Below are 13049 nucleotides of genomic sequence, written 5' to 3' on the forward strand. Positions count from 1 at the left end.
CTTAATTAAAAACAACTTAAATGAGAAGCATCTTTCGAGACTTTTGCGCTTCCTCTATCAAAGCTGGCAATTTCACCATTTTATAAGAAAGATATTTTTGTAATTGATCGAGAAGTAATTAACTTTACTTTGTTCGAGATTCCAAGAGTAAGTGATGATGATGATGTTGTTGTTTTAATTCAACTAATTATTTCTTAGATGACTGATAACAACACAACAGAAATTCAAGTTGTACTACAGAAAGAAGCAATCGACGTCGATGATCAAACGATGACCAAAATTTCAACAAAATCAGTAAGATCTATGCAATATGAGTATTATCATCATATTACTAGCAGATAATCCATATAGTTCTCATTTCAAATTTTAAAATCAAATTTTAAAATCAGACTTATCGTTTAATTTTTTAGTTCTCAAATTTCAATGTGTAAAAAAAAAAAAGTGGAAATGATGTATTCAGGAAGACAAAAAATTGAAAAAAAAAAATTATAAAAATTAAGTAAATAATGAAAAAGAATCATTTTTGATTAAGTGATAACGATTAGATTACAAACAATATTAAATTCAAATATTTTAATACGATAAGTTTTTCCAATCTTTTTTTAAAGTAATATTTATTCCTCAATTAATTTCCAAGTTTCAATAATAATAATTGTTAATTACTTTCTTTTTTTGCCTTCTCATCATCAACCATACAGCGCTTCTTCATTACTTTATACTACTGAAAAATTGACAGTGACAGTAGCGCCCCACTTTCAGGTAAGAGGAAAATCGGAAATTGTACAAATAACTGATGAAAGTTTTACTGATGATCTCATCGAGATTGATGATGAGATGGAAATGAGTAAAATCAGCAATGATATGGTTAAAAAATTGCTAATGTGTGATAAAAATGAGCAAAAAATTGATGAAAATAAAAAAACTAAAGGTTAGAGCAGTAATTAAATTTAAAAATTTGCAATTTTAAGAAAAAAATTTTTCCATTCTTAATTTTTACTTTATATAAATAACAATTTCTAATTTTAATTAATTTATGTTTGTCAGATAGTCTACCAAAAATATCGAAAGAGTATGATGAGGTAGAATTGCTTCGAGAGATTGCCAAGAGGCCTCTGGAATGGTTTAAAAATATGAAAGATGTACCGGATGCTATTGCAAAAATTTATTATAAAGTAAAAGAAAAAAATAATAATAATAAAAAGAAGAATTTATTATTATTATTTAATTTGTTTAAATCAATCAAAAAATAATATTCTCATTATATGGTTCAATAAATTTTATAAAAAAAATTTTTTTAAATTAAAATAATTTACAGCGATTTCCTTTGGTGATATGTTATCATTCAAATGTTAAGGATATCAGTCGTCGTTGGCAGCAATCAGAGATACGTATCAAAGAAACCGAAGAATTACTTTCGAATGTGAAATATGAAGATCGTTCCCTAGAGGAGGATCGTCTAGAGATTCTTGGAGAATTATTGGATAAGGCAACTCAATCATTTGAAATTTTTGAAGAGCATGAAGTGAGCTATATTTTTTTTAAAAAAAGAATTTTAGTCATAGAATTGTTAGGAAAAATTTTTGATAAATGAAGTTTAGCTAACATTGAAGTGGAAAAAAGAAAAGAAAGAAAAGAAGGAATTGATAAATTACTTAGTAGTAAAATTGAAAAATTATTTGCAATAATTTGAAATTTATATGAAAGTTTGATTGTTAAAATGAAATCAATCATAAAATATGCTTGAATTTTTTTAATTTATTAAAATGCTTTATTTTAAAATAGTTGAAAAGTTTGCAGAATCGAAAAGTACCATATGGTCATCGAGTGGTTCTCGAAGCAAGATTGCTGATTGTTTTTAATAATGCTATTAATCTTATTTATAAAATTATTAATGAATTTGACAAATTGAAAGGTGATCAAGTGGGTGTAAATGATGAAAGAGATGTAAGTACACGTTTAGAAGTGAACTGTACGTGATACGTGCGTAATCTTTGAAATTAGCATTAAAATTATTCTGTCGAATTTCTTTTCATCAAAATCATCAAAATTTAGCAATTAAATGTGTTTTAATTTGAATAATAAATAATCATTTAATGGCGCAAATGTGCTTTTTTTAGCAGCTCCGGTATGAAATTCGTTATTGTGATGCGGTTTATACGGAAGTGCATGAACGTTTCCTGAAATCATATCTGGAAATGGAATGGTGAAATGAGATTAGAAGGAAAATTTTCTTTGAAATAGTGATCAAAATTATAACACTGTAATAAAATATTTCGAATATTCATTATGTTAATCAAAACAAATTTCGGCTAATTTCATTTAGGAATTAAATTCTTAAAATTAATTAAAATTTAGACCCATATTTAAAGTTATAAACAAAATTGTTAAACTGCAACCGTCTAACTAAACAATTAAATTCAAAAAAAAAAAAAAATTTCGCTGAAATTTTTGTGATGGAAAATGGAATATGAAATTTAATCAGTTTATTAACAAAATCAATTTTACTGTTTTGGGAAAGTTAAAAAGCAAATGGATTTAACCGGAAAACTGTTTGAGACCGTACTCGTGAACAACCTGAAATTCTCAATTACTTTTTTCGAAATTTGACATTATCGAATCATTTTACTACAATTTTATCAAATTCTAAGGAAACATTGCAAAAAACTTTTCAAATATTTAATTGATTGTTTCTCAATTATACTTTACTGATCTCATCAGGGATCAAAAAAGAATCAATTTAAAAGACAAAAAGCAAAAATTGTCAACCACATTGTCCCCTTCCCTTCCTCTCGATGGTTTATCTTTAAAATCGATGCAAATTAAACGAAGTAGAATTGATAATATAAGAGATAAAATAACTAAATTTATCAGAATTTATCATTACTTCTTATAAAGTATTAATTTCAGTACATTTGCGCTTGGTTAATTGCTATGCTTATTGTCACAGTAATTATTTGCTGCGTTATTCGACGATATTTGTCGCATTGTTGTGGAACATCAACAAATTATAGCTATGGCGCTTATTGTTCATGCAATCTCTTACAACTTCTTTCAAACCTTAAATCAGTAATCCGTCCAAAAAGTAAACATTTCTGGTATCGTACGGGCAGTAACTTCACGCATTCTTTACGTCATACTGGCAGTAACTTCACGCAATCATTACGTCATACTGGCAGTAACTTCACGCATTCTTTACGTCATACTGGCAGTAACTTCACGCAATCATTACGTCATACTGTAACTTCACGCAATCATTACGTCATATTAGCAGTAACTTCACGCAATCATTACGTCATATTGGCAGTAACTTCACGCAATCATTACGTCATACTGGCAGTAACTTCACGCAATCATTACGTCATACTGGCAGTAACTTCACGCAATCATTACGTCATACTGGCAGTAACTTCACGCATTCTTTACGTCATACTAGCAGCAACTTCACGCAATCATTACGTCATTTGGTAACGGTACCATCGGAACAAACAATACTTTGTTTTAATTTTTTAATTTATACTTTTAATAAGTTACCTTTTGCATAAATATTTTTAGCACACAGAAACTTTGTCAATAAAAATTAATTAATTAATGAATTAAACTTAAATAATGAAATCTTCTACCTTTCGTTACTGACCTACAGAAACTAAAATACAAACGAACAATGATCAAAAATCTGTAAATGAACATTTCATCGATTTCTAATGTTTGAAATAAGTTAAGTATGTGGTGAATTTTTTTTTTTTTTTTACGATGTAAGGATAAAAGCCATCATTATGATCTGCGTGATCAGCGTGATCAGCGTGATCAGTGACACATAATTAGGTGACAAAGTATGGAAACGTTTATGGGAATAATGGAGATACATTACTCCAAGACAAATTGGCTCATTAGAATTAGTTACAAATTCAAGATGGAAATAAAATACTATTTTGATAATTGCAAAAAGTATGCTTTAAGAATGTCTCAGAAAGATGATTTCTATCACAGATAATTATTATCACAGATAATCCTTATCAGAGTTAATTCTTATCACAGATAATTCTTATGACAGATAATCCTTATCACAGATAATTCTTATCACAGATAATTCTTATCACAGATAATTCTTATCACAGATAATTCTTGTCACAGATAATTCTTATCACAGATAATTCTTATCACAGATAATTCTTATCACAGATAATCCTTATCACAGATAATTCTTATGACAGATAATCCTTATTACAGATAATCCTTATCACAGATAATTCTTATGACAGATAATTCTTATCACAGATAATTCTTATCACAGATAATTCTTATGACAGATAATCGTTATCACAGATAATTCTTATCACAGATAATCCTTATCACAGATAATTTTCAATCGCAGTAATTGTAAAATAAATCGAAATCACTTCACATGAAAAGAATCATTCAGAAATATTTAATCATTGATTATAATTTCGATTACATCATTCACTAAATTTATTCAAAATATAAGCTTGGCAATCTATAAAGATGAAAAGATCTTTGATTGAAGCAAAAAAATTTTTTTTCAATCTAAACATAAAATTTAATTTTGAAAAGAGATATGTCAATTGAAATGTCAACAAACCATCAATTCAACTTAGTTCGATAAATTAGAAAAGCTAAATTCTACACCGATTGCTGAGATGCATTTCAGAATTTTAGCAGATCAATCGAAAAGAGGACGAAAAGTTCACTTACTGTCAACACCGATCGCAATTGTCATCTGCGTTGAATTATCAACTGCAGATCACCTGTACAGGTAGATTCACACACGTCAAAGCCGCCAATTAGTACCTTTTTCCGCCCCAAATTTTCCGCATTAAGGATTTAGACAAAGTTTACTTGTTGACTGTCACAATAAAAACTCTAAAAGAATTGGTGGTGTTAAAAGTTGGCAAACTCTTTCTTATCATTTCAATTTCAAATTAATAAAATAAATGTGAGTTTTAAATCTACATTTGCTTCAACAATATACTCTCGAATAAACATCAATTCAACCTCATTAATTTGCAACATATTTAAATAATTTTAATTCAAATAATTAAACTAAAATTGAGGCAAAAAAAAAACACATCAATCGATATTGCTATCTTTCATTATTACATCGTCTTGCAAATTGCCGAAAAGTAGAAAAGTAAGAAAAGAAATATTGAAATAAACAAAAAAAAAAAAAAAAAAAGCAATATTTTTTGAAATATTTTTACCAATAACAAACATTCATACAATAAATAATTTTTATCGAATAAAAGTATATCGATTTTTTTTTTTTTTTTTTTTTTGTTTATTTATTTATTGATTCAAATATTTTATTATATTTTTAGAAATTAAAATTTGATGAAAGTATATTGCCCATACTTTTTTTTATCAGGCCACAAATTATTGTTTGCTAAAGTGTGAAACGATGATGATTTTCAAGTGGCTTAGTAGCAAAAAATTGAAGCAAAACAAATTAGTGATGATGATGTCCAGCCTAGAAAAACTTGGCCAATAATTTATGTCCAACTCAGAATGACATGCTAGTTGATCATAGTGAACTCAGAAAATTTGTCAACAATTATGTGTAAACCAAAGTGACATATGCTAGCAATTATATTCAAATCCCAGGAAATATGTCAACAATTGTACCCAATTCCAGGGTACTTGCCCAACTATTCATATGATATTAATATTTGAATTAACACTTTAGCTGATTTCCTCAAATTCATGCAAATCAAACTGATCGGTTCAATTTCATCTAATTTCGCTGCACTAAAAGATTAGTTTCATTTTTTATTTTTAAAAAAGATATTGAAAAAAAAAAAATAAATAAACTTTTAAATTTCTTTCATTCGTTTTCTCAATTCTCATCTATACAAACTATACTATACCTATTCAACGATATCACTTTTAGCTATCAAATTTTAAATTTCATGCAGTAATTTTATGTTTTAATTTAGTTAATCACTGATTAAATTAATTTAATTTATATTTATTTCACTGATTAAATTGATTTAATTTATATTTATTTCACTGATTAAATTGATTTAATTTATATTTAATTCACTGATTAAATTAATTTAACTTATATTTATTTTACTGATTAAATTAATTTAACTTATATTTATTTCACTGATTAAATTAATTTAACTTATATTTATTTCACTGATTAAATTGATTTAATTTATATTTAATTCACTGATTACATTAATTTAACTTATACTTATTTTACTGATTAAATTAATTTAACTTATATTTATTTCACTGATTAAATTAATTTAACTTATATTTATTTTACTGATTAAATTGATTTAATTTATATTTAATTCACTGATTAAATTGATTTAATTTATACTTATTTCACTGATTACATTAATTTAACTTATACTTATTTCACTGATTAAACTGATTTAATTTATATTTAATTCACTGATTAAATTGATTTAATTTATACTTATTTCACTGATTACATTAATTTAACTTATACTTATTTCACTGATTAAATTGATTAGACTTATTCTTATATTTATTTATTCATTTCCAGGAAAAAAAAAAACTTGTTACGATAAACTTTTAACAAAAATTTTATCACAACAAGTTTTTCTACTATCATTCATTATCATTCTATTATCACTAATTCTTTAACTAATGATAATCAGTTCATAAATAATTTATCACTTATTTCATACACCGCCACGTCTCACATCCATGTTTTGATTAAATTTAGTTTTTTAAGATTGAAATTCATCTATAATTTGTATGATATGTTTAAATTTTTAATTCCTTTATGGTAATTTGTCATAATTAAATGCAATTTCGGAAAAAATTTTTTTTTACAAAAAATTCAAAAATTAAAATTGATGCTAAGTATTCATTAAATAACTTTTAAGTTATTTATTCGCTGAATATTCTACCACAAAATTAATTAATATTTGTACTTAATTTTGTTCCTTTTGATGTCATTGAGACATTTGCGCTTGCTTGGAGCGAATGTTCCAAACTTCTTTCTTAGATCAGATAATTCTTCTTCTATCTTCCTATTCATTTATTTTTAAAACTTAGATCAAATGATCAATCGATATCTGCTCACTAGTCCAAATTCTAAATTATATTTTCTTCTGTGACTTCTAACAGCTCCTTTTCCCAACAACGTTTGCTTTCACGCAAGCGTAAAAACGTGATAGTAACGTGACAGGAAATTAGTACCTTTTGATAATTTTATTTATTTCTCCTTTTATCACCAACTAATTGCTATTAGAACAATTACTATTAATCACTTAAAAATTTTGCATAAAAATTCAAAAATAGCTTTCGGAATATTTTAAAATAAAATAGAAAGAAATGTATGCTTATCAATTTAAAATGATAAATATTAAATTTAATTTTTAGCAAAATTAATTAACAAATAGCAAATATTTGCAAATTGTATGACTCAAAAATTCTTTTCTTTGTGAAATTCAAAAAAATTAATTTTAAAATTTGCACTTTTTTTTTTTTTTTATGTCACAAATTTCCACTTAAAATTGTTATTTTTGTTGATGCATTCTTATTGCTATTCTTCGGGTAAAATTAAATTGCTTCCTAATCCTTAAAATATCTAATTTTCTTCTTTTTCTCATTTTATCCATTTATTTGGTTATTCTTTTTGTGAGTGAAATGAAAAGCAGAATTTTTCCCATTTGGGAATTATTTACCTCATCCAACGGGGAACTTCTCTTCCTCATTTTCTTATTCATTTACATTAACAAAAATATACATTTCAAATCAAACTTTTCAAATTAAAAAAAAAAAAAAATGAACATTTCCATTTTTTCTTTTTTTTTTTTTTAGTTTCTTTTTAAAATGATTACATAATGGAAGAAAAAGAATTTTCTTTGGGACAATTTGTTTGCATAAAAAAAAAGAAAGAAAAAAAAAATGCTTTCCTTCCTGCCTTCCGTTCTCGACAACCGAATGAGTGAACGGAAGAAACAATGAAACCATTTCTCGAGTGGACTGTCAACCAGGAATCATTGTTTTCGGAACACTCAAAACACTTACAACTTTTTAAACATAGTCTTTTAGCATTTTTCAATTGAAAATTTATAAATATTAGTTAATTTGAATATTTATAAATATTAGTTAGTTTATTAAAAATATTAGTTAATTAGAAAATTTATAAATATTAGTTAATTAGAAAATTTATAAATATTAGTTAAGTGATCAGACACAATTTTAGCATACAAAGTATTATTGTTGACACTTTTTAGATCATTCATTAAGCTAATGACAAATAATTAATTAAACTTTTCTTTTTTCTTTTTCCATTATTCCTTTTCACTTACAATTCATAAATACTTTTTTTTTTTCACAAATAATATACTAAATTAATCGAATAATGAATGAAAAGAAAAGAAAATGTATCAGTTCAATAAACTGAATAATCGTAATTAATTTTTTTTAATTTTTATTTATTTTTTAATTAATTTTTTTTTTTTTTTTAGTATTTCATATTTACTTACCAAATCAAAATTTGATGTTTTGAGTAAGAAATAATAGAGATAATTCAAAGTTAATAAAGATTTTACACTCTTTTAATCTTGCATTCATTCATTGAAATGTGACATTTTCTTAAAGTATATGCAAATGCTTCCGGAACTATTTGTATTCCGAAAAACTTCTGCCAGCCAATTAACTTTTCAAAACTAAAAGAATCTTTTTTTTAAAAAAAAAAAAAGTTTTTAAACTATCTAGAAATAAAGTATAAATTATCATCAGATGATTTTATTCAAACAGTTGTTTTTTTTTTTTTTTCAATTTATTAAAGTAAATATTGTAAAGTGAATTTTTTGATGAAAAAATTCTTTTGTCATTACTTTTTAGGAATAATTTTATTCAATTGCATTTGTAATTTTAAAATGTTATTGTTACTTTTACTTTTACTTTGAATATTTGCAAGAATATTGGTGAGAAGCTGAATTGCATGAAAGTTAATTAAGTCTTTTCGAGTTATTTTTGATGTTAATTAATTTTATCATTTCAATTTTGCTTCCTTGCTTTTAGCTTTTTCATTCTATTTTTCATTTCCTTATTTAAACCATTAATGCCAGAAATCAGATAGAGTAATAATAATAATAATAATAATAATAATAATAATAATAATAATAATAATAATAATAATAATAATAATAATAGAAAATGTTCAATTTTAATTTAAATTAGTTAAATCAACAAAAATTCCAAATGGAAACCAAATCCATCGTTTTAAATAATTTAGTTTCCAATTTTTTCTTCTTTTTAGTATAAGCATGGAAATACTGTTAGTTGAGACATTGCTAACTGATTATATAAACTAATTAACTTTAATAACTATCAGTTCGTTTCCTGGCAACATTTACGTCGGTTGGTTGATTACCCGCACACTTACCCATACTTGAATTCCTATTTCCCTGTACATGGTTGGTTACCCGCACATTTCATATTTCCTATATTTGAATTCCTATTTGCCTATATATGGTTGGTTACCCGCACACTTACCCATACTTGAATTCCTATTTCCCTGTACATGGTTGGTTACCCGCACATTTCATATTTCCTATATTTGAATTCCTATTTGCCTATATATGGTTGGTTACCCGCACACTTACCCATACTTGAATTCCTATTTCCCTGTACATGGTTGGTTACCCGCACATTTCATATTTCCCATATTTGAATTCCTATTTGCCTATATATGGTTGGTTACCCCACACTTTCCATATTTGAATTCCTATTTCCCTATACATGATTAGTTACCCGCACACTTTCCCATATTTGAATTCCTACTTCCACATACATGGTTAGTTACCCGCACATTTCATATTTCCCATATTTCAATTCATATTTCCCTATATATGGTTGGTTACCCCACACTTTCCCATACACCGTAGACTTTCCCATACTTGAATTCCTATTTCCCTATACATGGCTGGTTACCCGCACACTTTCCCACATTTGAATTCCTATTTCCCTATACATGGCTGGTTACCCGTAGACTTTCCCATATTTGAATTCCTCTTTCCCTATACATGGCTGGTTACCCGCACACTTCATACTTCCCATATTTGAATTCATATTTCCCCATGCATGGTTAGCTACCCGCAGACTACCTTTGAATATAGTCCAATGTTACTATCCATCATCTCCATAGTTCATGCAAAATAGTTCAATTTCTGCCCGAAGATGAATGCTTTAAAAAAAAAAAAAAAAAATCCTAAAAAAAAAATTTTAATATTTTAAAAACTATTACAAACACAGCACTGATTCTTTTTCACAAATTGCTATTTTATAATTTATTCTAAATGATTTCTCACAAGCATAATGTTATCATTGTAACAGTTTCCTTTTTAAAAATATCAGTGATTTTTTAAACTTTAAAATTTTAAGACTTCAAAAACTTTCAAATTATTTTACCTACTTTTGAAGGAAAAATTATATCAGTCATTTCTATTTTCCTTCATTTTTCATCTCTTTAATAATATCAAATTTAATTTTTTATATGTAAATTAATAATTTGAAATGATTTTATAAGCCTTTGAGAATTTTTACTTTTTTTTTTTTTGAAAAAGAAAGTATATTGAGCGCTTTTAAATTTTCATTGAAATTTATGCATAAACTCAAAATCATTAAAAAGTGCTTATGCAGCACTTTTAGTAAGAAAATATGATGTCTCTTTGTCTTCTTTAGTTGACACATTTTGCGCCAAATAGTTGACACATTTTGCGCCAAATAGTTGACACACTTTGCGCCAAATATTTGATCATGTCAAACGTACAGTTAAGTTATAGAAGTAAAGTAAATTTCAAATACGTTTTTTTTTTTCTTTTTGAAATTTTTTCTTCAGAAAAAAAAAAAAGTATTTTCTTTGTTTGTTTACTAAATTACATGTGAAACATTGAAAATCTGATACGAATTTTTTTTTAAAATGAATTTTCACTTTAGTTAAATAATTTTAGAATATTATGCTAAAATTAGCAAATAAAAATTTTGTCAACAAAAAAAACAAAATTTAAATTTAACAAATCAAACTGTTATGTCAATTGTGGATGTACATTCTTTGATCGAAATTTTAATTCTTTTACGCAACAAATCCTTCCGTCATTAACAGAAAGAAATTTTGAAATGATCCTAAAAGTGTCACCAATAAGGTATGCGACACAAAGTACTGAAACGAATCGCTTTCGCGACAGTCAACGATTTTTCACAACGATGTATGAAGTAGTCGACTAGATATATTAGTTATAGAAAGCTATGTTTCCGCTTTTCCGACTAGCTTTTTCCGCTATACCTCAATTTCAGATTTCGGAACAGTCTATTAACTCAGATTAGACATTCTAAAATAGAACAATTAATTTTAGGAAAAGTCAAAAAAAAAAAAAAAAATGGTAATAAAGAAGACAAATTTAATATTAATTGTGAGCTTTTGCCATTGAACAGGGATCATTTGAAAATTTTAAATTTATTTTCTCCTTTAAAATGGAAGCTTTTAGTAGATGAAAAAGCAAAATTTGCAATCTAAAATTTCAATCTAAAATGTCAAATTTAAATAGACACTAATAAAAAAAAAAAAAAGCCACACATTAATTACAAACATCTAAATATTTTTGTTTAAATCATTAAAATTTTCAATTTTCAACTTTTTTTTTCACTTGAAAATCAATAAGAAATAGCTGCTTACTACTATGTAAACTTGCTAGTAAAGTAATTTTAAGCTAGAATTTCTTGCAAAAAACAGGAAATTTCATTCTGCTATCTTTTCACAAATAATTTATAATTGAATTAGTTAGTGAAAGATCAATAATGCAAAGTTTAATAATGCATGCCTCTATCTATCATCAATAATCGTTCCGGTTTTTAATGATAAGCCGGAAGCATGATAGATGCTTTTATGGACATTTCTATGCATATAGCAATAACCGGAAGAGAAGTACATTCATTCAATGAATTCTTTTCAATTTCTGTATTCAATGAATTAACCGTACGTTGCGTAACTTTTAAGTTACGTAAAAACCTGAATAAAACGATAAGCCCCCCCACCTTTTTCAGTATTTCATTAAAAATTGCTCAAATTAATTTACATTCGAAATTAAAACTAAAATTAGCAACAAGCAATGCATTCTAAATACAATGCAAACGGACGACAACAAATTCAGTCTTATCATCGATGCATATTAACCATCGATCCAATACAACAATTACCGATACGAATAAGCGCACATATCTTTCAACAACTTTCACTTAAACAACGAACAAGGTAAGTACATCAATTTACAATACAATCCGGCAAGCAATCCGTTTTTCCGGATGACATGTAATAGCAATTCTATATTACTTCTTATCACCTGTATTTCTAACTTTTTGTTATTGACACCTTTCATTTCATCTTTAGCTTATCACTTTTTTGAATGATAATGCTAAAATGTTGAAATAGTGAATGAATTGATAAAGGTAAATAAAAAGATTTCGAATCAACGTAAAGCTTACGATGTTATCATCGTTATCAGTTACCTATGGCTAACTGATATAACATTTCATTCGAGATTGGCGCAGATGACTGATCGCTGCTATTTGCACCTCGTCTCGGACAACTCTCCTTCTCTTCCCTTCCCTCTGCTTTGCTCCCCTCTTCTCTTCCTTCCCACTCTCTTTCCTTCCCCTCTGTTCTCTTTTCCAGAAGGTTTCGCTCTGTGCTACTTCACACTTAGCTAAGTCTTTCCGCTGCAGCGCATCATTGCTCCCACTGCTCCAGCGGCTGCACCGCGCGGAACATTGAACTTTTATACATTTTCTGTGCACTTCATAGTACACACACACACACACACACACACACACACACACACACACACACACACACACACACACACACACACACACACACACACACACACACACACACACACACACACACACACACACACACACACACACACACACACACACACACACACACACACACACACAAAAACACAAAAACACACACACACACACACACACACACACACACAACACAACACACACACACACACACACACACACACACACAC

General features: G+C 27.0%; 1 protein-coding gene and 1 non-coding gene across 2 annotated transcripts; one reads left to right on the forward strand and one right to left on the reverse strand.

Moving 5' to 3' along the window:
* Positions 1-198: 198 nt before the first annotated feature.
* On the forward strand, positions 199-2207 carry Bm6755 (Uncharacterized protein; the record flags this gene model as incomplete). Its single annotated transcript, XM_043082675.1, has 6 exons — positions 199-294; positions 760-928; positions 1045-1172; positions 1355-1522; positions 1798-1944; positions 2118-2207. The coding sequence occupies 6 exons, from the start codon at positions 199-201 to the stop codon at positions 2205-2207; spliced, it is 798 nt and encodes a 265-aa protein (XP_042938609.1).
* Positions 2208-9466: 7259 nt separating this feature from the next.
* Positions 9467-9676, reverse strand: Bm1472. The gene has a single exon (XR_006227890.1). It is a non-coding gene; the product is annotated as an Unclassified non-coding RNA Bm1472 (non-coding RNA).
* Between the last annotated feature and the right edge of the window lie 3373 nt (positions 9677-13049).

The sequence above is a fragment of the Brugia malayi genome, assembly GCF_000002995.4.
Source record: "Brugia malayi strain FR3 genome assembly, contig: Bm_007, whole genome shotgun sequence".
Lineage (NCBI taxonomy): Eukaryota > Metazoa > Nematoda > Chromadorea > Rhabditida > Onchocercidae > Brugia > Brugia malayi.